Here is a 24876-nt window from a genome sequence, read left to right as displayed (position 1 = left end):
AAACCTTCACCTGTAAACTATTTAGCAGCTTATTACCGCTCACGTTAGCAGCTAAAACTAAGACCACAGGCTATCACATTAGCAGCCAACGCTAACACCGCGGGTTATCACATTAGCTGCTAGCACTAAGACCCTGTTGCCCTGCAGTATCCTGAGGCTGAGTAACCGCACTTCACAACTTTGTGTTCCAGCCTGGAACATCACAGCAACTGGATATTAACACACCGGCTGTTTTAAACACTCTCCATGTGTTTTTGATTCATTAAAGAAAGCCAAGAGAACATTATTAAACAAAGAGAGGAAAAGAAATCGAAAAAGGAGTGGAGAAAGAGATAAGACAAGAGTCAACATCAGACTGACTTTTATTGGCTGAAGAGATCTAAGAGAAGAGGCGGGATGAAGACAATGCCGGATTAGCCATCATTAGGGGAGATTGTTAAAAGTAGTGGTCTGAAGCAATATAAATAAAATAAATAAATAAATCTCTTGTTATTTTGTCATTTTAATGAACAATCCATTAAGATTCGCCAGTGGGAACTTTTACTTGCACTAAATCATTACTAATAATGGATTAGATTTCTATAGCATTTTTCAAGGCACCCAAAGTGCTTTACATCGTGTCCATTATTCATTTATACCTGGTGATGCTAAGCTACACGTGTAGCTACAGCTGCTACGTGTATCTACAGCTGCTACGTGTATCTACAGCTGCTACGTGTAACTACAGCTGCTAAGTGTAGCTGCTACATGTAGCTACAGCTGCTACGTGTATCTACAGCTGCTACGTGTAGCTACAACTGCTACGTGTATCTACAGCTGCTACGTGTATCTACAGCTGCTACGTGTAGCTACAACTGCTACGTGTAACTACAGCTGCTAAGTGTAGCTGCTACGTGTAGCTACAGCTGCTACGTGTAGCTACAGCTGCTACGTGTAGCTACAACTGCTACGTGTAGCTACAACTGCTGCGTGTAGCTACAAATGCTACGTGTAACTACAGCTGCTAAGTGTAGCTGCTACGTGTAGCTACAGCTGCTACATGTATCTACAGCTGCTACGTGTAACTACAGCTGCTACGTGTAGCTACAGCTGCTACGTGTAGCTACAACTGCTACATGTATCTACAGCTGGTACGTGTAGCTACAACTGCTACGTGTAACTACAGCTGCTAAGTGTAGCTGCTACATGTAGCTACAGCTGCTACGTGTAGCTACAACTGCTACGTGTAACTACAGCTGCTAAGTGTAGCTGCTACATGTAGCTACAGCTGCTACGTGTATCTACAGCTGCTACGTGTAGCTACAACTGCTACGTGTATCTACAGCTGCTACGTGTAGCTACAGCTGCTACGTGTATCTACAGCTGCTACGTGTATCTACAGCTGCTACGTGTAGCTACAACTGCTACGTGTAACTACAGCTGCTAAGTGTAGCTGCTACATGTATCTACAGCTGCTACGTGTAGCTACAGCTGCTACGTGTAGCTACAACTGCTACGTGTAGCTACAACTGCTGCGTGTAGCTACAAATGCTACGTGTAACTACAGCTGCTAAGTGTAGCTGCTACGTGTAGCTACAGCTGCTACGTGTAGCTACAGCTGCTACATGTATCTACAGCTGCTACGTGTAGCTACAGCTGCTACATGTATCTACAGCTGCTACGTGTAACTACAGCTGCTACGTGTAGCTACAGCTGCTACGTGTAACTACAGCTGCTACGTGTAGCTACAGCTGCTACGTGTAGCTACAACTGCTACATGTATCTACAGCTGCTACGTGTAACTACAGCTGCTACGTGTAGCTACAGCTGCTACGTGTAGCTACAACTGCTACATGTATCTACAGCTGGTACGTGTAGCTACAACTGCTACGTGTAGCTACAGCTGCTACTGAGTAATCCACACCTACAGCCTCTCCGACCACCATCGAACATTCATCCACTAGCAATGCCGGCAAGGAGGGTGAAGTGTCTTGCCCAAGGACACAACAAGAGATTACTGGGGGAGTGGGAAATGAACCTCCAACCTTGGATGACCTGCTCCGTCACCTGAGCCACCCCATAATGTCTAATCAAAAAAATCACCAAATTCTGACTCAACTGTCATAATTTCCCTGAAATTTACAGTATGATATAGATTTTCTTAGATCTATATTGGAAAAAGTCAATGTCAGCTTTATTGTCAATTTCTTCACATGTAGAAGACAAAGGAATTGAGATTACGTTTCCCATTGTCCATAAAACGAAGTGAGGAAGTTTGTGGCCTGTAGCATCAAAACCAGTAAACCTGCCACGTCTTCTCATCGAGTCAACGTAGGTTAATAATAACTGGAATAAAAGAAAACAATCCCTTAAAAAACACTGAGGTCCTCCAAGTGTCACATCATCTGCCTGTGAGTAATGCATTACAGTCCAGCGTGACGGGTGATGAGTCTGGACACTGCTGGAAATGACTCCTCTGTATGGCCGGGTCAATCAGACCCCCCCTGCTTTATTCCTGGCGGCGTTGGATCTTATTACCCCTTTTGGAATGACTTCAGCAGAGATGCTGCTATTCCCAGGGAGCTGTCTCTCCCCACTGCAACTCAATCCATACCCAATTGGACTGGCTTGTGATTTATAGAAAACCCTCGGCTTTGGAGCAACTCTGTTCACACACACACACACACACTGGGAATTCTGCCTCTGCAGCTCATGATATGTGAGGTCTCAGGTCAGGACTGATGGAGGAAGTGAGCATTGCCTGGGAAAGATGCATACTCTGGAACCACAGACACACTTAGAGTTAAAGGCTAAACATAACAAGCTTATTTACTTGAAGTTGAGACATTTTACTTTGTTTCTTAATCAAATCAACAAGATAATGATCTGCTCTTTGGGCAGATGTCATTTCCAATCCATCTTCAAGGAAAACAGTCAAGATTGGCTCTGGGCAGCATCACGCTTGTTGTCTGCTTTACTGATTAGTGGGATTATTCATCTAGATGAGTTACTTTTGCATCTCTGCAGAGTTAATCAGCATGCCCTGTGGTGGGGAGGCTGAGGAGGGGTCAGCTGACAACACAGGCCGTCAGTTCGGGCCTCAGGCCCTGTGGCAGCTGTCTGATCACCCCCTCCCCTCCTCAAACACAGACATGTATAGTTGTGTGCAGAGTGCATTCATTTATATTCAACCCAACTAAATTTGAAGATTTAGGGGGGTTTACTGGTCATATCCCGGAAGTCTCGAACGTATCAATAAAGTTGAGTCCTCCGTCTATGAGACCAGGGCAGATAGAGCTTCCCATTCTAAACAATAGCATTCACACATGATAAAATCTGCTCACAGTATTCTCGGTCTCACGCTGGGTCTTTGGAAGCACACACTTTCCCAAGCACAACACTCTGCTACGATGTGATGCAACACTTCCAGCAAAGATGCAATCGGGAGGAGCGTGCCTCCTCCAACGTTTCGCCTAAGTACCCGGCGCAGTTAGCATGCCTCTGCTGCTTCTCGTTCTTCATCAGCCTGACAGATATCACAGCCATGCTCAGAGAAAAGGCTGAGGTCAGGCAGAGACAGCCCGCTGAGGTCTCGGTCCAGCATCCTCTTACCTCTTATTTTATTGTCTTTTCGCTATCAAACTTTTCCCCCATCTGCCTCCAAACGACACCCCAGCATTCACCGTTCTTCCGGCTGATTTGCCTGTGTGACCTAACCCCCTCCTCCTCCTTTAGCAGGGCCATTCGCAGTCGGCGTTAAGCAGAGCGCCTGGCTCTCGGCGAGTGACACGCGGCTGTGCGCTGATAGACTTTCCAGTGAAGTGGATTAAATCAGCATCAGGCTAGTGGAGCTGATTACCTCAGTATGAAAATGCAGTATCTTAATGGTACATATTTTCATGAGGCAGCCCAGTTGCCTTTCATTTTGTGGCTAATATGTCTATTCTTATGAGTCATTTACTTCTTTAATTACCTTTAGCAGCAGATGCACAATGGTGTATTAATGTGAATGATTTTTACTGCCACTTTGTCATACTGAGCCTGCCAAGTTGAAAGGCGTAATTGAGGTGGAAGAGCGACTCCTGAGAGAAACAATATTTAGTTGACAGTTCCTCTTGTACTCTGGGAGGGTGTTTATGAGTTTACACCGTGCTAAAGCTGTAATAAAGGCAATATTCATTTAATAATGGCGGGGGACGGAAAATGCTTTCCCAGAGATCTGCTCAGTTGTTGCACCATCCCAGGAAAATCGTGTCGTTCTCGCCGTGTCTTTGCATGCTTTCTGCAGCATAAAAAGTAACTGTTTGCAGCAAATAAACCTTTATTTGCTTTTCTCCCATTTGCAACATGTGCAGCTCTGACGATCCATGTCATTTGCATGTGTGTGCTTGCAGCCGGTCCGTGTGTTTTGTCTGCAGCTTGTGTAATTTCCTTGGTGTGGTTTTCTGATCCCGACCACTCTGAAAGGAGGCCTTCTTTAGCCATCTGTTGTTAAGCTGCTGGCTAAGCAAGGCTGGGGAATCCAAACAAACGCAGAGCACACAGCAAACGGACGCTGTCAGGCTCGCATAGCTGAAGTCTTCGGGGTGTGGAGGAGGGTGGGGGGAGGTGACCCCTCTGTACCAGGCTCCTAGTGCCCGAACCGCCTGGTTGGGGCACTGTTTTCCCTCGCCTTTGCACCTCCTGCAACCTCCGCCTCCTCTCTGCTGCATTTCCCATCTCTTCTGTTTACCACTGTTATTCTCCTCCTCCATCTGTCACCCCCACCCTTACCTCCACCCCCTCCACCACCAGGCCCCTCTCTTCTACCTTCACTCACAGTTAATAACTTTTTCTCTCACCCGCTTTTCTTAGTCATTCCCCCCCCCAAAAAAGCATCTGTCACGCCACCACGTGACCTGTTATTGGAAGAGAACGATGAGGTAACGCGGGACAAACAAAGCAGTCAGAAATCAGAGTTTTCTTATGTAAGTGCATGCTAAACATGGATATTTGAAATGTTTAGCGTTGTCATAAATATTAATAGATTAGTTGAAAAGTGCAGCTAAGGAAGGGGAATGTAATGGTCTGAAGTGGGTTGACGCAACGTTGATTTATTTATGTATTCTACATGAATTAGTTTGGAAATCTAAACACAGACTGGAGAGTGTTGTTGCGAGAGCCCTGTAATGTGCAAGGTTTGAGCATCAGGGCCTGTTTTCCATGTGGAGTGGCTTTTTGGAAATGGCATTAATTATATACTTAGTGGGAAATCAGACTTTCTCCTGCTCTGCATTGCAGATAAACGTCTGTAATACTGAGCAAAGGGGAAAAATGCAAATAATACAAATAATGATCCACACTGGATATCCGCTTACATGTTTTAAAAAAAATCACCCCTGCCAAATAATAAAAAAATTATATGCATTTCAATTAGAATGACGAGCTCTGCAAGTGAATATCATTATGTTTATCGTTAACTCGTCTACATCTCAGCATCAGCTTCTCCTCCTAAGCTTCACCTGGTTCAGCACCACCAGCTACGGTAGCCCAGGAATGAAGTCGATCTGTTTTCCTGAGAAACTTAGTCGACTTCAGGGAGTCAAGCTCATCCCAGTTCAGGGGCCACAAACAGCCAGTTTTATCTCCAGCGGGCCGCACCAGAAAAATAACAGCATCATATTCAGTTAGTACCTTATCGGGATATTTAGACTTTTAGAAAACAACTTCTGAACCACCTGTAAGTTCTTGTGAAGCTTCAGTCAGTCCCTCCAGGATTGATTCTCGATTCTGATTGGCTCAGCATTTACCAGCATTTATGTAGATGATCCACACTCATCATGGGAAATTTCCTCATCTAGCTGCACATTTCAGACCTTCTCTGGAGGTGTTTTGCGGTAGAAAAATATTTGTGAGTCGACAACTTTTATTTGTTTTTCACCTCAACGTTGCACATGGAAGGAAACTGTCATTTACATGGTGAGCAGTAGGAAAGTATTTCCAGGCTCTGAGACTTTTTATTTAAGAGGGAAGGCAACTGAAAAGCAGCAACTTGCTCCAGGCTGGGTTTCGAACCTGGGCCGGCTGCTTCGAAGGGCCATGGTCTCTGTATGCGAGACGGTTGCCAGATCTGATGAGCAAAACCCTGAAGCCTCACAGCGACTGCAGACGGCAGACATGTTTCTCCTGCACATGTTTGCATATTAATAATCAGAAACATGGATGTTAATGGGCTTGTGTACGTGTATCAGGTAACACAGGGAAGCGCTGTGATTTGTCAAAGTTACATTAAAGTTGCTGTGACTGAACAAACTTGCAAGCACGAGCAGAACTCGTGAGGATTGGCTGATTTGGCAACTTCCATCAGGGGCTGATGAGTGCAGTTCAGTTACTTTTTATACTTTTATTCATACACTTTATTCCTACCTGGAATTACATGTTTTCCAAGTTATCTGGAAGTATAAAATCCAGTATTTCACACAGTAATCAGAGTAACGTTTCCAGATCTAGAAGTTATTTTAAATGTACATGTGTGTTCATTTCCACATATGTGTAGTAATCCTGACCACATGAACTGACTCACCTCATCAAACAAACTGAAGTCATGTTGCCTTGAAAATTTTTTATATTCAAACCTTAAAACGTCCAAGACATTTAGTTTACTATTTGTAAAGTTGATGTAGAGGTTTGACCCTTGTTAATCCCAGTTAGCAGCATAAAGGTCGACCAGAAGAAGAAGGCAGAATTTATTACTAACAGAACTTTGTAGAAATAACACACAGATCAACAGTGACCAAACCTTTTCTCCTTAAATTGATGGTAATGTCCAGTCAGGATAAGCCAAAGATCAAGTGCCCTGATTGGACGTTACCGTCAATCTAAGCTCTCTGATTGGTGGAAAGTCTGACAGGAAGTGGCTTCATCATCATGTCCAGGTCTAAATAGAGGTCTCTTAGCAACATAGTAGTGATGGTGATGTTTTTATGGTGAAATGTGATAAATAATGCTGTTATCATGGATCATTGTGGATTTACCAGATAGAGTCTCTGAATAAAACTACATTTAGTGGCTGGATTTGAAACAGGGTTGGAATTATGGGGGAGCTAAGGGGAGCTTGGCTCCCCTGAAACGCAGAGGAGCCCCCCCTCCAAAAAAAAAAAAAAAAAAGACATTCAGCTGACACTTTAAGGGGGAGCCCTAAAAACTGTCCACTTTCAGGTTACATTTCATTTTTCAGTAAGGTTCCTGATGCTTCTTGAAAAGAATAGTAGTTATCTTTGTGTGTTTATTCGTTTATGAAAAAGATGATCGGTTCCGTGTCCTTCAGGTCTGTGGACAGCAGCATCGCTGTTTGTTCCAAACAACAAACACCTGACACGCTGTGGTTGTTAACAAAACTTTCCATCCCTGTGTTTGACTGAACAAGCTGCATACAGCAGTAGCAGAGGGATTTTTGGTAGCAACCATATTTCAGACACCGCTACGTCTGCTAATATACAGTGAGGACAATAAGTATTTGAACACTCTATTTTGCAAGTACTCCCACTTAAAAATCATGGAGGGGTCTGAAATTTTCATCGTAGGTCCATGTCCACTGTGAGAGACACAATCTAAAAAAAAATCCTGAAATCACAATATATGATTTTTTAACAAATAAGTATTTGAACACCTGTCTATCAGCTAGAATTCTGACCCTCAAAGACCTGTTAGTCCACCTCCACTCCACTTATTATCCTAAATTAGAAGCAGCTGCTTGAGGTCGATAGCTGCATAAAGACACCTGTCCACCCCATACAATCAGTAAGACTCCAACTACTAACATGGCCAAGACCAAAGAGCCGTCCAAAGACACCAGAGACAAAATTGTAGACCTCCACAAGGCTGGAAAGGGCTACGGGGCAGTTGCCAAGCAGCTTGGTGAAAAAAGATCCACTGTTGGAGCGATCATTAGAAAATGGAAGAAGCTAAACGTGACTGTCAGTCTCCCTCGGACTGGGGCTCCATGTAAGATCTCACCTCTAGGGGTCTCAATGATCCTAGGAAAGGAATCAGCCCAGAACTACATGGGAGGAGCGGTCAATGACCTGAAAAGAGCTGGGACCACCGTTTCCAAGGTTACTGTTGGTAAAACACTAAGACGTCATGGTTTCAGATCATGCATGGCACAGAAGGTTCCCCTGCTTAAACCAGCACATGTCAAGGCCCGTCTTAAGTTTGCCAAAGACCATCTGGATGATCCAGAGGAGCCATGGGAGAAAGTCATGTGGTCAGATGACATCGTGGCTGGGTCTTCCAACATGACAATGACCCGAAGCACCCAGCCAAGATAACCAAGGAGTGGCTCCGTAAGAAGCATATCAAGGTTCTGGAGTGGCCTAGCCAGTCTCCAGACCTAAACCCAATAGAAAATCTTTGGAGGGAGCTCAAACTCGGTGTTTCTCAGCGACAGCCCAGAAACCTGACTGATCTAGAGAAGATCTGTGTGGAGGAGTGGACCAAAATCCCTCCTGCAGTGTGTGCAAACCTGGTGAAAAACTACAGGAAACGTTTGACCTCTGTAAATGCAAACAAAGGCTACTGTACCAAATATTAACATTGATTTTCTCAGGTGTTCAAATACTTATTTGCAGCTGTATCATACAAATAAATTGTTAAAAAAATCATACATTGTGATTTCAAGATTTTTTTTTATCTTATGTCTCTCACAGTGGACATGCACCTACAATGAAGACTTCAGACCCCTCCATGATTTCTAAGTGGGAGTACTTGCAAAATAGCAGAGTGTTCAAATACTTATTTTCCTCACTGTATATGGATGTGCATGTGACTCATGAAGTTGTGGAGCACGCCCAAAAATAAGGCTCCCCCGAAAGCAGTTCCCTTATCTTCTGGTGTAATTTGAGCTCTGATTGTAAACCTTCTGGACAGGATATAAATGCCCGGAAAACTTCCGTAGATCAGCTAAAGGGTAGCTATCCATCACATTTTACCCACAGAGCTACACACCACCGCTCCTGAGCCGCTGGTGATGGTTGAAGAGATGGACCGCGGGGAGATCTGTTAAGGGTTCAACATAAAAATATGCATCCTCACGTTGAAAAATTTCAGTTAATATTGATGTGTTTTTCACATTTACCAAATTCCTCCTGGGGGGCCAGATTGCACCCTCTGGTGGGCGGGCTTTGAACCCTCGGGCCATACGTTTGACACCTGCGGTGTACTTTGTACCTGGCTTCTAGCAGAGAGGAACAGAGATAAATGTCAGGTGAGTTGAGACGTGCAGTCAGTCAGAAAGTCGAGCAGTAACCTTGACATTTAGGCCACTGGGGGGCCCGCTGTCTTCGCCAGAGCTGGACTACATGAAGAGCTAACCTGTTATTCATGTCGTTGCTGCCCATCTGAGCTTTAATAAAGCCTGGCGAGTAAATACACACCAGCAAGAACACACAAACAGATGCACGTCTCATTCTTCTGTCAGTGGCCGCAGGGATGCATTTACACCTGCTCGCACATCTTCCAGCAATTAGGAGCAGTCTGCTTGAAAGCAGTTCACGTTCAAGGCCTTCCCCAGCCCTACGCAGCAAGCGGACCCTGTAGAGCCATGCAGGTCTTTTTGCTCCATGCTTTCCCACTGTCTGATTGGCCCTGGATGAAGCAATGGGCGTCTTTCACACTTGATGTAAACAGAGTGACCTCTCTGGCTCCTCCTCTGGTCGGTTGATACTAGCTTTGATTGTCGCATTGGATCAGTAAAGTTAGATGAAGAGAGAACAGAGAGGTTTATCTGAAATATGTCTGGTTTTGTTGCAGCCAGCTGAAGGCAGACATGACTGTGTGGCAATGCTCTGAGCTGGGATTTGTAAGATGCCCAGAGCTGGCTTTAGCAGCAGGAAACCTCAAAGCCTGTAAATAATCCACATGTGCAGACTGCACATAAAGACATCCAGTACTTAGCAGTTCCCTTATCACAGTGTGATAGCCCAGGGACACAAGAGACGCTCTGGCCTCTATTCACTAATGTGGTGTGAAAGAAGATGCAGATAAGACAACGCTTGTTTATTCAGGAAGTTGTGCTAATGTGTGGAAGAGGATGTGAACTTTGAACACATTTCAAATGTGGAAAATAAAAAGATTGCAAATGCTGAGGATAACAAATTGTAATGTCTGAGTTTCTGATGAAACCTTGTCATGTGCTAGAGGGGGTTTCTCTGATCTGCATCACCTGGAGGTCCCTCTGCTGTGGACCTCATACGTTGCATTTATTATGTGTAAATCCATCCATTTTGTTCTTATTCTTCCACGTTCTCAACCTCACTTTCAGATTACTCCCTTGATTTTATGTAGAAACAGAACGTAAACAGGAAAGTTTCAACATAGTTTGATGGATAGCTGAAAACCATTTTTACACACCTGGGGGTATGCTGCAGGCGGGCAAAGACATGTTTTAGGTGACCTGTGAATGTCATATATCTTTATTACACTGAAGAAATAACTTTGAATTTGGACTGATGCTCATTTTTATTGAAGGATGATTTGATAAGAAGTCTATTGTCAAAGGTTAATGTGACCTCATAAGACAGAATATTGGTCATGACCCAAGAATTTACTTTTTAACTAGAAAATGATAGCACGCCGGTCATATGCGTTGGGTTAGGGTCGTACTTCGCACGGTCGTACTTTCGGTGCACACCACACACAGAATGATCAAAACTGATGTTTTTATCATGTGAGGTCTTGACCAGATAAAAATATCTTATAAGATTTTTAAAAAGGTGTTGTGTACCAGGCTTTAGATGGTAAAGATTTGCTCTTCTACAAACCCTGCTGGCTAGCAGCAGCTAGCTTAGCTCATCCATTAGCTTCTCTGTGTTTTAAGAAGCTATTAGCTTAGCTACACTTTCAAAGATGAGTGTTCTGACTACCATCTGATGGATGGATGGATGGATGGATGACGGATGGATGGATGGATGGACGGATGGATGGATGGATGGATAACGGATGGATAACGGATGGGTGGATGGATGACAGATGGATGGATAGTTGGATGACGGACGGATGGATGGATGATAGATGGATGGATAGTTGGATGACGGACAGATGGATGGATGGATGGATGGATAGTTGGATGACGGACGGATGGATGGATGGATGGATAGTTGGATGACGGACAGATGGATGGATGGATGGATGGATGGATGACGGATGGATGGATAGTTGGATGACGGACGGATGGATGGATGATAGATGGATGGATAGTTGGATGACGGACAGATGGATGAATGGATGGATAGATGGATGACGGATGGATGGATAGTTGGATGACGGACGGATGGATGGATGATAGATGGATGGATAGTTGGATGACGGACAGATGGATGGATGGATGGATGGATAGTTGGACGACGGACGGATGGATGGATGGATGGATAGTTGGATGACGGACAGATGGATGGATGGATGGATGGATAGTTGGATGACGGATGGATGGATGGATGGATGGATAGTTGGATGACGGACAGATGGATGGATGGATGGATGGATGGATAGTTGGATGACGGACGGATGGATGGATGGATGGATGGATAGTTGGATGACGGACGGATGGATGGATGGATGGATGGATAGTTGGATGACGGACGGATGGATGGATGGATGGATGGATAGTTGGATGACGGATGGATGGATGGATCCATTTTTCAGCCCATCTTTTTCTGCCTTTGGGCTGAATCGTGTTGGTGGTCACCGTGACGACGGTAGAAAGAGGCATTTCTGTGAAGGAGGGGCTCTGGAGGTTTCGGTAAGACAGGGAAATAAATAAATAGATATGTGGAATTGTGAGTGTTGGTCAGGGACCTGGTCCTGGATCGGGAAAGGACCAGGTCAGCTGGTCAGCAGCGGTAAATCAGCAGCAGGGTCGACGTCCGTCTGCCGGTGACCGGCCATGGATGTTCCCCGACTGCAGGGTTACAGTTTGATTCCCTGTTAGTGCTGAGGCTGGAAGCAAGTTGGTGCAGGGCAGCAGGAATCCTGGTGTTCAGGACTGGGGCCTGCTAAATTTCACCACTTGTAAAAAGTGTGATGTAATAGTTTAAGTTGTGTTTAGCTCAGTGATTACACACGTTTGTTTTTATAATTTAAAAAAGACTATATTGAGCAAAGTTTAGGAAATCCAGCCTACTAGTTTTCCATTAAAACAAAATAAAGCCTCAGCAGTCTTTATCGTTAAACTCCGCCTCCATGGAAGACGCCGCTTCCCTTCTATGCTAGTTTCCACTTGGTGGTGTGCTGTCTGGGTTCAGATCTCACATGCATGTCCATCCGGCATCCAGCACCTCTGAATGTAAGATGAGGAACAGATCATGTCCAGAGTAGAGGCTGAGGAAGGAGTGCTCTGAAACAGAGGAGTGGGTGTTGCGTAAACACTGCAGGGACACTTCACCAGAGGTTATTTTAGCCCAGCATCAGGCCTCTCGAAGGCACGCCACCTCCAGCAGCATTCCTGAGCACACGGCCGGCCTCTCAGCAGCTCGCTGTAGTTCATAGTGAAGCACCAACAAGCTTTACTCATCACGGCTGAAGCTGCAGCATGATTACGGATCATTTTCCCTGGCCTACACGATCATTGGCTGGGATTTAAAAGGCATGTTCACATCATTACCACTCTTATTTTAACTGGGTGAATAATTTGATGAAGCTGTTGAAAAGTTGGAGGCTTAGTTAATAATTTTTCTCTATCAGGAAGCAAAATAACATCTTGTTAAAAGGGCCTTGTAACTGCTCTGCGTTAAGCTTCAGGTAGGTGTTTAATGGAGTCGTAAACGTCCTTGGAGCTCTGCTGTGAACAAACCACCTTTATGGTGAAAAACACAAACGCTGCTGTGGCCGGCCTGCGGCTACCTGCGGCTACCTGCGGCTACCTGCGCTCTGATCTCAGATTGAAGGTTTTCAGTGATAATTTCATGTCTTCGTAGGGCTGGAGTTAAAAACGGAACAGAAACTTTTTTCTGTTGTATATCAATGACGACGAGGAATTCCCAGAAATGTGTCTTCTCAGCCATTAATGTCTGAACTTCCTATCATATCCTGTTGACTCAACTCTCTTCGTTCCAGCACACACACACACACACACACACACATTTCGCTGCATGTGTCATCGGCTGTAGGAGAAGGAAAACAGCCGACTTGTTTACTCTTCGTTCTGCTGTAACGCCACACCTCGGGCGTAGTGAATGATCTGAAGTTTCCTCTTGAATTATCAGCTTTTCACAGTCACATAAAAAAGAAAAAGACTTCCTGCAAAAAGAAAGTTTAAAGCATCTTAATCCATGAACTTCATGTTCTTAAAATAGATTTTATTAGAAAATGCACCTACTTTTAGGAAAGTGAATAAATAGATTCCATCTTTAGGAGAAAGTAGTAAGTTTCTTTTTTTAAAATGATTTAATTGAAAAATCAAATCCAGCTTTTCATCACTTTATGATGCCGTTTATTTTACATGCGTCCAAAGTTTCTGTCCTAGTTTTCGTTGGTAGTGAAGATGTAAATATTGGCCTGGTGCGTAGGAGGCGATCCTGCTCGCTCAGTTCTTAGTTTGAATTTCTGCACTTTCTGTATGAGTGTCGCTGCTTTCAGGGATTTTCCCCCAAAATTTTGATGCAGAAGACAGTTATGCAGAAATGAAATGTGCCGTTTGCTGCCATTTATCCTTAAAAACAAGAGCTGGGGGGCAGAGACAGACGGAGGCAGGCAGATTTTTTCTGCTTTAAGTTTAGGGTGGTGAAACGCAAGGAGTGTGGTCTCTTTGTTGGCTGTGGTCATATTTATGCCTCATGATGTCATCGGACAGCCGTGTGTCTGGGACGGTCGGTCCGCTCTACACCCACGCTCAGAAGTCACACAGCTGTTCGCTTCACCCCAAACGTCTCTCCATCTTATTCTCGACTTTCTCTGTTGCTTTCTGGCTTCCTGCTACATGTCTGCCTTTCACACGGCACATGTTCCCTCCTTCCTTCCGTTAGACTCTCCTCTACATGCTTGTTAAATCCCTGTATCGATAGCCTGCCTGTAGGATGAGCTGGATGCGCCCGCGGTGCTTTGTTTAACTGGGGGAGCAATCGTCTGAGGAAGCTGGAAAGAATGAGGCCAGTTATTTACCCAGATGGTTTACTGGTGGAGGTGTGAGGCTGGCCAGCTCGCTGTGGGAACACAGCGCTTGCTTTTCTTGGTATCGCTGACCGTTTCAAGACCAATGGTGCTTTTTCCCCTTCGAGCTCACTCCAGCTTTGTTTGCTCTGGATGGCATGTTTGATTATTTATCGCAAGGAAAAGGGAGTAGCTGGAGCAATAAACATGTGTCTGCACTGTATTTTGTTTTCCACCGAGAAGGCCGTGTACTTTAACAGATACTTGAAGCGGCCATAAAGTCTTTTATTTGTTTTCTGGAGGCCAGTTTGACAACGAGGAGGATCAAAGCTCAGATTAGGCTCTTTGTGTTTTTCTGTAAGTGCAACTTTTCAACAGATAAATATTTCCTCTGGACGGTTGAGATAATTTTTCTCATCCTTTCTCTCTGTCTGTAGATTTGTTTTGACATCTTTTAATTGTTTCTGCCTGCACGGCTTTCTGACTGAGCAGGAGGGTCTGAAAGCTCGTCTGTTTATCAAAAAGCAAATTATTGCTGGGAGCTGACATTTGCTGTGATTATAGGCATCACAATGTTTTCAGGGGACTATGTGTAGCATGCCTTTTATTTATAACACTTTTTATTTTGCTTTTCTCTTGGTTAGGCCCTCCAAGTGGCTCGGCAAATTCTTCTCCAGCAACAGCAGCAACTACAGTCTCAACTAAACACCGGTCACAAATCCCCCAAAGCCAACGACAAGCAGCAGAGCCTGCAGGTGCTGTAAATATGTTGTCAATCTCAGATAATCCCCTATTAGCTGATTGGGATCAGGTGGTGTGGTTCTTTCACTTTGTGGTTGCAGCTTTTTTGTTTTGTTTTTAAACAATCAAGCGAACTGTGTGCAACTCCGGCGAGAACACAGCGTACGAGAAAAGGTACAAACAGGAAATTAAAATTAGCATTGCAACATTTGCAGTTATGTTTCTCCTGCATTAGATGTGATAGAGCAGCACACACACACTCACACACACACACCTAAAAGCAAGCGTGCATCTTCTAAACCTTCCTACATCACAAGCAGAAATGGCTTTTGGACCTGATGCTCATCCTGGATTCTTTGGTTATTATTATTTGCAGATTTAACAATCAGAGGTTTTTCTTTCCTGGATGTATTTTCTGTGGGACGTTTGCAGTTTGGGTGCCAGCGGCAGGAAGAAAGAGGAAAGTAGTGAAATAAACTAAAGAGCTGTGCATTCCCTGCCTGCCTCAGAAGCAGGTCCTCACAGCAGCAGCAGGAGGCACCACAGAGCAGCCCAGGACGGGGCGGGCGTCCCAGCTGGTGGACTTTCAGGTGGACTGGAGGAAAATGAGGAGGTTGGGGAAAGGGCCAAGGTTGAGACAAGTGGTGTGACAGTTAGTCTGCCTCTACACACACATTAAAAGGAAATGTCTCGTCTCGCTTTTAAGTGGACCAGTTCTGCATATCTGATGCAATATTTACGTTTATTTCAGATCAGCTGCCTCAGAGTCGTATATCTTTGTTTGAACAAGGAGCGGTTGTTTGTGTCAGTGTGAAATTGCAAACGACTTCAGGGCATATTTGGTAATTAATACAGAGGCCCTGTTCTGTGTGTGTGTGTGTGTGTGTGTAATATTTAATACCCTGACTATCCCATTGGGGGCCCTTTTTAATGAGCTATTGTTGCAGCTAGGTCTAATGTCAGGTTGTGGAAAAGCCTCTTTGTTGTGCAGATGTCTTCGGAATAGCTCCAGAGGATGAAATATGACTGTGATGACCTTTCAGTTGTGTGCATATTTGTCAGGACTGAAATAAGTTGAAAGGATCAAGCTAAAGAGTTTCCCCGGCCTGCCAGGGAATTGTGCTGCGGAGGTCAACAGAAGGGACCCCGGCAGCAGATTCCAGCGTACAGCCAGTTGTTGGTACATAGTGAAGTAGCAGACCATCTCCTGCAGACAAAGACAAAATTAAAATTCTAATTTATTAATGTATACAGAGCGCTTGGCCAAGCTGTCACTCAGCTATTGAAAGAGAGCCGGGTCCCACCCTCCTTCCTCTGCCGGTTCTTGTAAGGAGCTCCGACTTGCTGTAAATTGCCTGCTCTCTTATGTTGCACGCTGCGTTTTGCTGGGGTTGAAGCTGCTATTATGAAAAAGCCACAGGTCCAGACAAGTGTTTGTTGATCTCTGAATTACACATTCTGCTAATTAAATACACCCCAACCCTGTGCATGCACAAGCCGAGTGTTCATGGATAAGCATGGCTCTGTGTAAGGTTGTATTAGGCTTCATTTGTTTTTGTTTTTTGTTTGCCCCCCCCCCCTTCGGCTCATGGCTTTCTGGTGGTGAGATTCATGATTCACATTTCTTTGACAAAGCAGAGGGTCTTGGATCTCATCTCACTTTGTCTTTTAAGAACAAACTCCTCCACACAGAACATCCAGTATCTCCATCACACAGCCAGGATAATGATTCTCTGAGCTGGACCTGGGTCATCAAAAGACATGATCCAACAATTATGAGACTGTAGTAAGCCGACAGCTCATAAAAGCACCTGATCTGCAGACGAGGCTCCATTCATCTCAGTGCTCTTCCTATTAGCCACAAGGAGATGCACAGAGAGACTTTTACTCATTTGGAGATGTGACTCACGTTCCAAGTCATTCAAGTCAAAAATAATGAAGCACAGTAAATATGAAAAAATGACCTGCATGGAGCTCTGGGGGGTGGGGGGTGTTATGAGTCAAACAGGCCTCAGAATCCTTGATCAGCATTAAATGGTTCTTTGGTTTTATATCTCCAACAGAGGGGCCCCCTTCCTTCCCAGCCCCCTCACCTCTGCCTCTGGATGAAGATGTGCTGTAAACTCAGCAGCTCGGAGGCCTTTTAATCATCCTGCAGATGCAAACAGCTGCTATGCAGGCTGGAAAGCAGCTAAACATACTTGACTGGTCAAAAAGCCGTAAATTACATTGACAGAATGACACGTGTAATTAAAAGAATCCATGCCGCTTTTACCTTTTCACACCTACAGCGGCATGCGACGAGAGCCGGCAACTCCCACCCTGCTAATTACCATTATCAGTGAAATGGTAGGGTTTGACTCATTAGTTCCATGTGCATTTAATTAGAGGCAGGCTGAAATTGGATTTAACTTATTACTTTTTCATGGATCACTTTCTTGTCATCACTTCAAATTGGATTGCAGCCCCAGGTAACTAATTATGCCAGCCGCAGGATCAGGAGTAGAGAAATAGGTAATTAGGAACAACACTGTCGGACCCTCGCTGATAGTCCACCAGCGCCGAGGTGGGGGCAGGGAAATTGCCGAGACTGGCTGGTTAACTACACTCATTGCAGGGGATCCTAGGTATGCACCCACCTCCGACAGGGAATTACGGGGCGCTCAGCTGGCCGGTAGATGTTGTGTCAACATGATGTCTTTGCTGTCAGTATACTGTCCAGATTATGTTTGTTTCCCATCCAGGACTGAGGACACACTGTTGCAGTGTGACGTATGTGTGTATGTAGCTAGCTGAAGTTACCTGCAGGAAATTGGCTTGTTTGTTCTGACTGCAGTTGGAAAATACTAAAAACTTCAAGCAGGGGTCGGCAACTACTTTTGCTGATCCTTGAGGCTACTGGTTAGCAATCTTGGTGGCTTAAAGACACACTGTAGAGCTTTAGTGATTTTCTCAGTGGCGCCCCCTATCGACAACTAATCCAGAATTATCTTCATCCTACCTGCACTCTGAGATCTTTCCAGTCTTATCTTGACTTTTGTCTCATCTCCTATTCTGTCTCTTTCACTCTTTCTTTTCCTATCTTCCTCCAATAATATGTCAAATATGGCCCCTGTTTAAGTAGCTCTCTATTTTGAACACTGCCCCATGTAAAACAAGTAGTTTAGAAGCACTATGCAGAGGCATGTTCAGCCCTTCCACTGCACAGTTTGCATCTCAGTTAGGATTTAACAGTGTTTCACCAGTGTCCTGGTAGCGTAATGCCAGTGGAGATGTTTAGTAGAACATTCTTACCTTGCAACATTACATGCTAACAAGAGACGCTAACAGGAGATGCTAACAAGAGATGCTAACAGTGCTGAGCAGAGTAGCTGACATGTGACCAGGGAAAGAAACGAAGCAGAGAAGAAGACGAGGATCAGGAAGGGACAAAAAAAAGCAGAAGAAGAATGAAAACAAGGACAAGTGTAGAAATTGTGGGAGCTTTTGAAGAAAGATAATGTGCGAGTGTTTAGGGTATGTTGGATGGTTGGAAGCAGCATTATAACAACGCATTACTTCTGCCAAACGGTGTCTTAACCTGACGTCGGCTCGCAGGAGTGAACTCTGAACTCAGTACTGCCCCCCAGTGGAGGAACTGCCTCAACAACCATGGCAACACAAAACGTGTGAAAGCATGAGGATGGGAACATACGGACATTGCTGTTTACGTACATAAGGTAGCAGAAAGGGGCCTTAACAGGAGATGCTAACAGGAGATGCTAACAGGAGATGCTAACTAGAGATGCTAACTAGAGATGCTAACATGTAGCGCTCTTTGTGCTGACATGCTGCAGCATTGCTGTCGTGCTGTTAAAGGAAGATAATCAGATTTCTTAATTAACATCATGAACATTGTTTGGAATGGTGCCAGACTTTATCTTTTTCTCTGATTTTGCACCTTGTTTTCTTCACTTTTCTCCATCCCATCAAATCCAACCTGCTACAAATTTAATGCAGCACATTGCGCGACGGTAATAACTGTCCCTGTGAAACTGCTGAGAAAAATGTGTGTGGATAAAACAAAGCTCTAATACAAATCATTCCCATAAAGGATTTTTAGTATTTGAGTTATTCAAGTTACCAGCATCTTTTTACTCTGTGGATTTCATCATTTATCTGTTTTTTGTAATCACGTTGGTCTTCTATTAGAAGAAGAATAAACACGATATCTGATAAATGTTAGAATTTGTTCTTCTTTAGGCATTATAATATTCCAGTTTTCTTATCTGCAGAATTCCGGGTTAAATCCACAGTCGTCACGTCTTTCTTCTTCTTTTCATTTTATTCCTCTCTTCTCACACCACAGTGTCCACCCTCACGGAGGGCATCTCCAGGTCAAAAGATAAAGTCTTTTCAGTTTACAGGATGAAAGCCTCCTCCCTCCATCCCCCTCCTCCCTGCGTTTACTCTTCACATCCCTCATTTATGGTCTGCTGGGGGTAAGTGTGATGTGACACAACCCAGGGGCCAAGCCTCTGTCTGGCAGGACAGGGAGAAGCTGCCGGCTTCTTTTCTCCCTCTCCTACTGTTTTTGCAGTCGGCCCGTGGCATCGTCCTGACACACTTCCACCACAGAGCTCCAGTCTGTAAGCCATTAGAGCACTAGGCCGATCCTGTCTGGAGCTCAGCCAGGGCTGCAGGGTGATCTGAGGCAGCATTAGCACTGGCCTCCTCAGCCTGACGGACCAACAGCAGTTGTGGCTCACTGGCCAGTTCTGTCATTGTTGTCACAACAGAGACCCGGCCGAAACTAAAGGCATTTCTATTCATATAGTCTGGATGTGGTTAAAATGTTAAATGCATCAGAAAAACAACAACATAGCATAAAGATGATTCCTGAAGACTGTAGTTTGTTTCAGCTTTAAGTCGCTGTGCTGTCGACAGTAAAGGGCTTGATATTCTGGGAGATGGTTTGTTGCTGGTTCATGTTCATGTTGAGCTAAATGAGAACTTAGCAGAACATAAGTTAACATGTGTTGGCAACAGCAACATTGTACTAATTTAATTCAGTATCGTTTCAGTATAGATCATATGTTACAGCTGATAATCAGTGGCGCGGGGTCGTATTCACCTGATGCATGATGGGTCCCAGACCTGAAACCAGCTTCTGTCCTGGCTTCTTTCAACGCTACTGCAAACAACTGATGATATGACAACAGTGTCTTACTGTAGTCGTTGCTGCACGTAGCGCACGCGTATGCATCTGAGGTGAAGTGTCTGAGGTTGATTTTTATCAAACTTCTTTGTGAAGGCGTCTGTCCATTGAATCAGCAGATGTGCATCAAAAGCAGAAAATGTTAAGTTTTTCAAACTACTCAGAAGATCAGATTAAGATCCATAAATGCTCCATGACATTTATTTCTAGAGGAAAGCAAACGTTTGACCAACTAGTGAAAAGGATTTAAGAGGACAAGAGAAACTGGACAGCTAGCTTTTGCTGTTTTAGCGGCTATTGCTAGTAATGTTTAGTAGTGTTACGAGTTTCTTTCAGTGTTCACTGATGAATGGATAATACAAGACCTGGATATAATAAAACAGAGGGTGTAGTTACCATAGTTACCTGTTTACATTTACCCACCACTAGCAGCCTACTAGGTTAGCTTAGACAAATTTTTACAAATGTTTCAGGCCAAAAGCAAACAGATTTTTTACAGTCTAGATCCAAGATTGCCGGACTGGAGTCTGTCCAAGCTGCTACGTGGCAGGAGGCGGGGCATATCCGAGACAGGCTGCACTTCGCAGGGCCTTTTGGCTGATATCTAAGCTGATGATACATCATTTTAAGGCTACAGATGAGCCAGAAAACATTCACAAATATGCCTCTGTCTCTTTCCAAAATGTGACTCAGTGTTGTTTTACAGAGGTGTTGGTCTTCACTCACAAAAGGCCAAGTGTTTGGAAAACACATTCACCTGAACTCACCTGATTATTTTTTGCAGTACTTGACTGTTTACGTTCAGGAAAAAACCCTTCAGAACATCTTCCATAGTGTCTACAACAGCAAAGTCCCAGTGTTCATCTGCTGTGCATGCATATCTGAGCCCCAGAGGCGGTTCAGCTCTTTGTGTTTGGAAAACGTCTCAAGGTGATGCTGTAATAAAATCCTGCTCTGATGTGTGTGGCTTTGAGGTGATTCCATCTGTCAGGAATGATCAGCACAAATGGGAATCAGGATGTCTCTTTTCCAGCTTGTTTTCCTCCTCATATTGTAAAAATATATTATGTGTAGTGTATAGATTAGAAGCAGGTTTGGATAATCCTGTCGGGATGAAGTCATCCGTCCCACTTCCACATAGACAGCTGTGCTGCGAGCTCTTTCCCAGCCAACACGATGACTATCCAGTCGTCTCCAGTCACAGCAATACAAGACATTTTTTAGGACCCTTTTTGTACTGGAGGCCTAATGTTTCCCTTCATCCATCAACACGGAAACACACACACACACACACACACCTCCTCCTAACATTAGCTGCATCTTTGTGTCATCCTCTGGCGCTTCATCTGCATGTCAGGCATGGATGGATGGATGATGGATGGATGATGGATAGATGGATGGATGGATGGATGGATGGATGGATGGATGGAGGATGGATGGATGATGGATGAATGGATGATGGATGGGTGGATGGATGGATGATGGATGGGTGGGTGGATGGATGGATGGGTGGATGGATGGGTGGATGATGGATGGTGGATGGATGGTGGATGGATGGATGGATGGATGATGGATGGGTGGGTGGATGGATGGATGGATGAGTGGATGATGGATGGATGGATGGATGATGGATGATGGATGAATGGATGGATGGATGATGGATGGATGGATGGATGGATGGATGAATGGATGATGAATGGATGGATGGATGAGTGTATGATGGATGGAATGATGGATGATGGATGAATGGATGGATGGATGATGGATGGATGGATGGATGGGTGGATGGATGAGTGGATGATGGATGGATGGGTGGATGGATGGATGATGGATGGATGGATGGATGGATGGGTGGATGGATGGATGATGGATGATGGATGGGTGAGTGGATGGATGGATGGATGATGGATGGATGGGTGGATGATGGATGGATGGATGGATGGATGGGTGGATGATGGATGATGGATGGTTGGATGATGGATGGATGGATGGATGGGTGGATGATGGATGGATGGATGGATGGATGGATGGATGGATGATGGATGGATGGATGGATGGGTGGATGATGGATGATGGATGGATGGGTGGATGGATGGATGATGGATGGATGGATGGATGGGTGGATGATGGATGGGTGGGTGGATGGATGGATGATGGATGGATGGATGGATGATGGATGAGTGGATGGATGGATGATGGATGGGTGGGTGGATGGATGGACGGATGGATGGGTGGATGGATGGATGGATGGATGGATGATGGATGGGTGGATGATGGATGGATGGATGGATGGATGGGTGGGTGGATGGGTGGATGGATGGATAGTTGGATGATGGATGGATGGATGGATGGATAGATGGATGATGATAGATGGATGGATGGGTGGATGGGTGATGGATGGGTGGATGGATGATTGATGGGTGGATGGATGGATGGATGGATGGATGGATGGATGATGGATGGGTGGATGGATGATTGATGGGTAGATGGATGGATGGATGGATGGATGGATGGATGATGGATAGGTGGATGATGGATGGATGGATGGATGGATGGGTGGATGGATGGATAGTTGGATGATGGATGGATGGATGGATAGATGGATGATGATAGATGGATGGATGGGTGGATGGGTGATGGATGGGTGGATGGATGATTGATGGGTGGATGGATGGATGGATGGATGGATGGATGATGATAGGTGGATGATGGATGGGTGGATGGATGATGGATGGATGGATGATGATGGGTGGATGGGTGGATGGATGATTGATGGATGGATGGATGGGTGGATGGGTGGGTAGGTGGATGGATGGATGGATGGGTGGATGATGAATGGATGGATGGGTGGATGACGGATGGGTGGGTGGGTGGATGGATGGATAGGTGGGTGGATGGGTGGATGGATTGATGGATGGATGGGTGGATGGGTGGGTGGGTAGGTGGATGGATGGATGGATGGATGGATGGATAGTTGGATGGATGGATGATGGATGGGTGGATGGATGGATAGATGGATGATGATAGATGGATGGATGGGTGGATGGGTGATGGATGGGTGGATGGATGATTGATGGGTGGATGGATGGATGGATGATGATAGGTGGATGATGGATGGGTGGATCGGTGATGTATGGGTGGATGGATGATGGATGGATGGATGGATGGATGGGTGGATGGATGGGTGTGTAGGTGGATGGATGGATGGATGGATGTATGGGTGGATGGATGGATGGATGGATGGGTGGATGGATGATGGATGGATGGATGGATGGATGGGTGGATGGATGATGGATGGATGGGTGGATGGATGGATGGGTGGATGGATGGATGGGTGGATGGATGATGGATGGATGGGTGGATGGATGGGTGTGTAGGTGGATGGATGGATGGATGGATGGATGTATGGGTGGATGGATGGATGGATGGATGGATGGGTGGATGGATGGATGGATGGATGGATGGGTGGATGGATGATGGATGGATGGATGGATGGGTGGATGGATGATGGATGGATGGATGGGTGGATGGATGATGGATGGATGGATGATGGATGGATGGGTGGATGGGTGGGTAGGTGGATGGATGATGGATGGATGGATGGATGGGGGATGGGTGTGTAGGTGGATGGATGGATGGATGGATGGATGGGTGGGTAGGTGGACTCCAAGAGAACAGACACAGTGTGTGTGTGTGTGTGTGTGTGTGTGGTGTCTGCATGCCACACCCCCTCTTCATCAATATTCTCATCTCCCTCCATTGCTTCTTCCTTCTTTCTTGTTCTGGCTTTAGTGTTTTATTTTGCACGTTTTCCGCCTCCTGACCTTGACCCGAGCCCAGAGGACCTGACAACTGTAGGCTCCGGCTCTTCTCTGGTCCGAGTAATTCTAGAAACAAGAAGACCTGCAGAGCAAAAGCAGCGTGTTCTTGTTGGGGGAACACTCGGGTCTTCCAGATGGGTTGGTGATCGGATTTATTCAGGATTTAAATTTCTTCTTTCTTGGAAGCACCAGTCAGGACCGGGAATAAACTCTGCCCGGCCAGAAAGATGCTGCATGGAACAAATACACGGACCAGTTTTCAGCATCACGTTGAGACAAAACCTGTCCACAGACCCGTTTGACATGAGTTAGAAGACAAATCCGGGTTAGAAAAAAGGACTTTGAGCCTATAGAAGAGGTTAGCGCAGGGTTTACTGGCCGTGGTCATGCTGCAGACTCGCTACGTGAGGACCCGGATCGAGTGTCTGGTTGTTTGCCAAATCATGTTAACACAAAAAGTTTTAGCTTAATTTAGCTTCAGTAATGAAGTTATTTTTACTACCACAACCACCACAGAATGACTATTATTACCTTTCCAGATTCTCAGCACTGCCTTTGTTTTAATATAGTTTTCGATTTTAATCAAAAATGAATAAATTGCCAAACAAGACGAGCAGAAATTCCCCCGCCTCCTTAAATCGATGGTTCTCAAAGCCTAAAGTCTTCTTGTTGTGACTAAGTGAAAACCACAGTAAAGGCGGTGCATGTGTGCTGCGTTTCGGGCTGACTGGCGTATTATCTCAGGAAATATTTAGAACAGAGTTCACATGTGCTGACTAAACAGCGCTGAAATTAAAGTAAATAAGAGAAAAAGCTGAAGATGATCAGCCAGGAGGAGGCCGGTGAGTCAGGCGTGATTACTGTAACCGAGTCCCTCACACGTGTTCCAGGTAACACCAAATAATTTATTCATTAAAAACGGAGCCACAATAAAATGCCATTTAAAATTTCAGCTCATCTCATTTTAGTCAGGAACATATTTAAAATCAATAAAAATGTAACTCATTTCGACAATAT

The 24876-nt window shown here is 45.0% G+C and overlaps 1 protein-coding gene across 9 annotated transcripts in view; it reads left to right on the top strand.

Moving 5' to 3' along the window:
* The window catches only part of foxp1b (forkhead box P1b), a 206740-nt gene that overhangs the window by 136563 nt on the left and 45301 nt on the right, over nt 1-24876 (top strand). For 8 of the 9 annotated variants that reach the window (XM_041979490.1, XM_041979491.1, XM_041979496.1 and 5 more), the window contains one exon: nt 14745-14855. The exons of the other annotated variant lie outside the window; for it this stretch is intronic. In XM_041979490.1, the coding sequence (XP_041835424.1) occupies nt 14745-14855 (111 nt within the window). The remainder of the gene's footprint in view (nt 1-14744; nt 14856-24876) is intronic. 9 annotated transcript variants of the gene reach the window in all.

This window comes from Melanotaenia boesemani, chromosome 3, assembly GCF_017639745.1.
Source record: "Melanotaenia boesemani isolate fMelBoe1 chromosome 3, fMelBoe1.pri, whole genome shotgun sequence".
In the NCBI taxonomy this organism is placed as follows: domain Eukaryota; kingdom Metazoa; phylum Chordata; class Actinopteri; order Atheriniformes; family Melanotaeniidae; genus Melanotaenia; species Melanotaenia boesemani.
The sequence above is the reverse complement of the archived record's forward strand: the minus strand, read 5'-3'. Positions and strand labels throughout refer to the sequence as shown.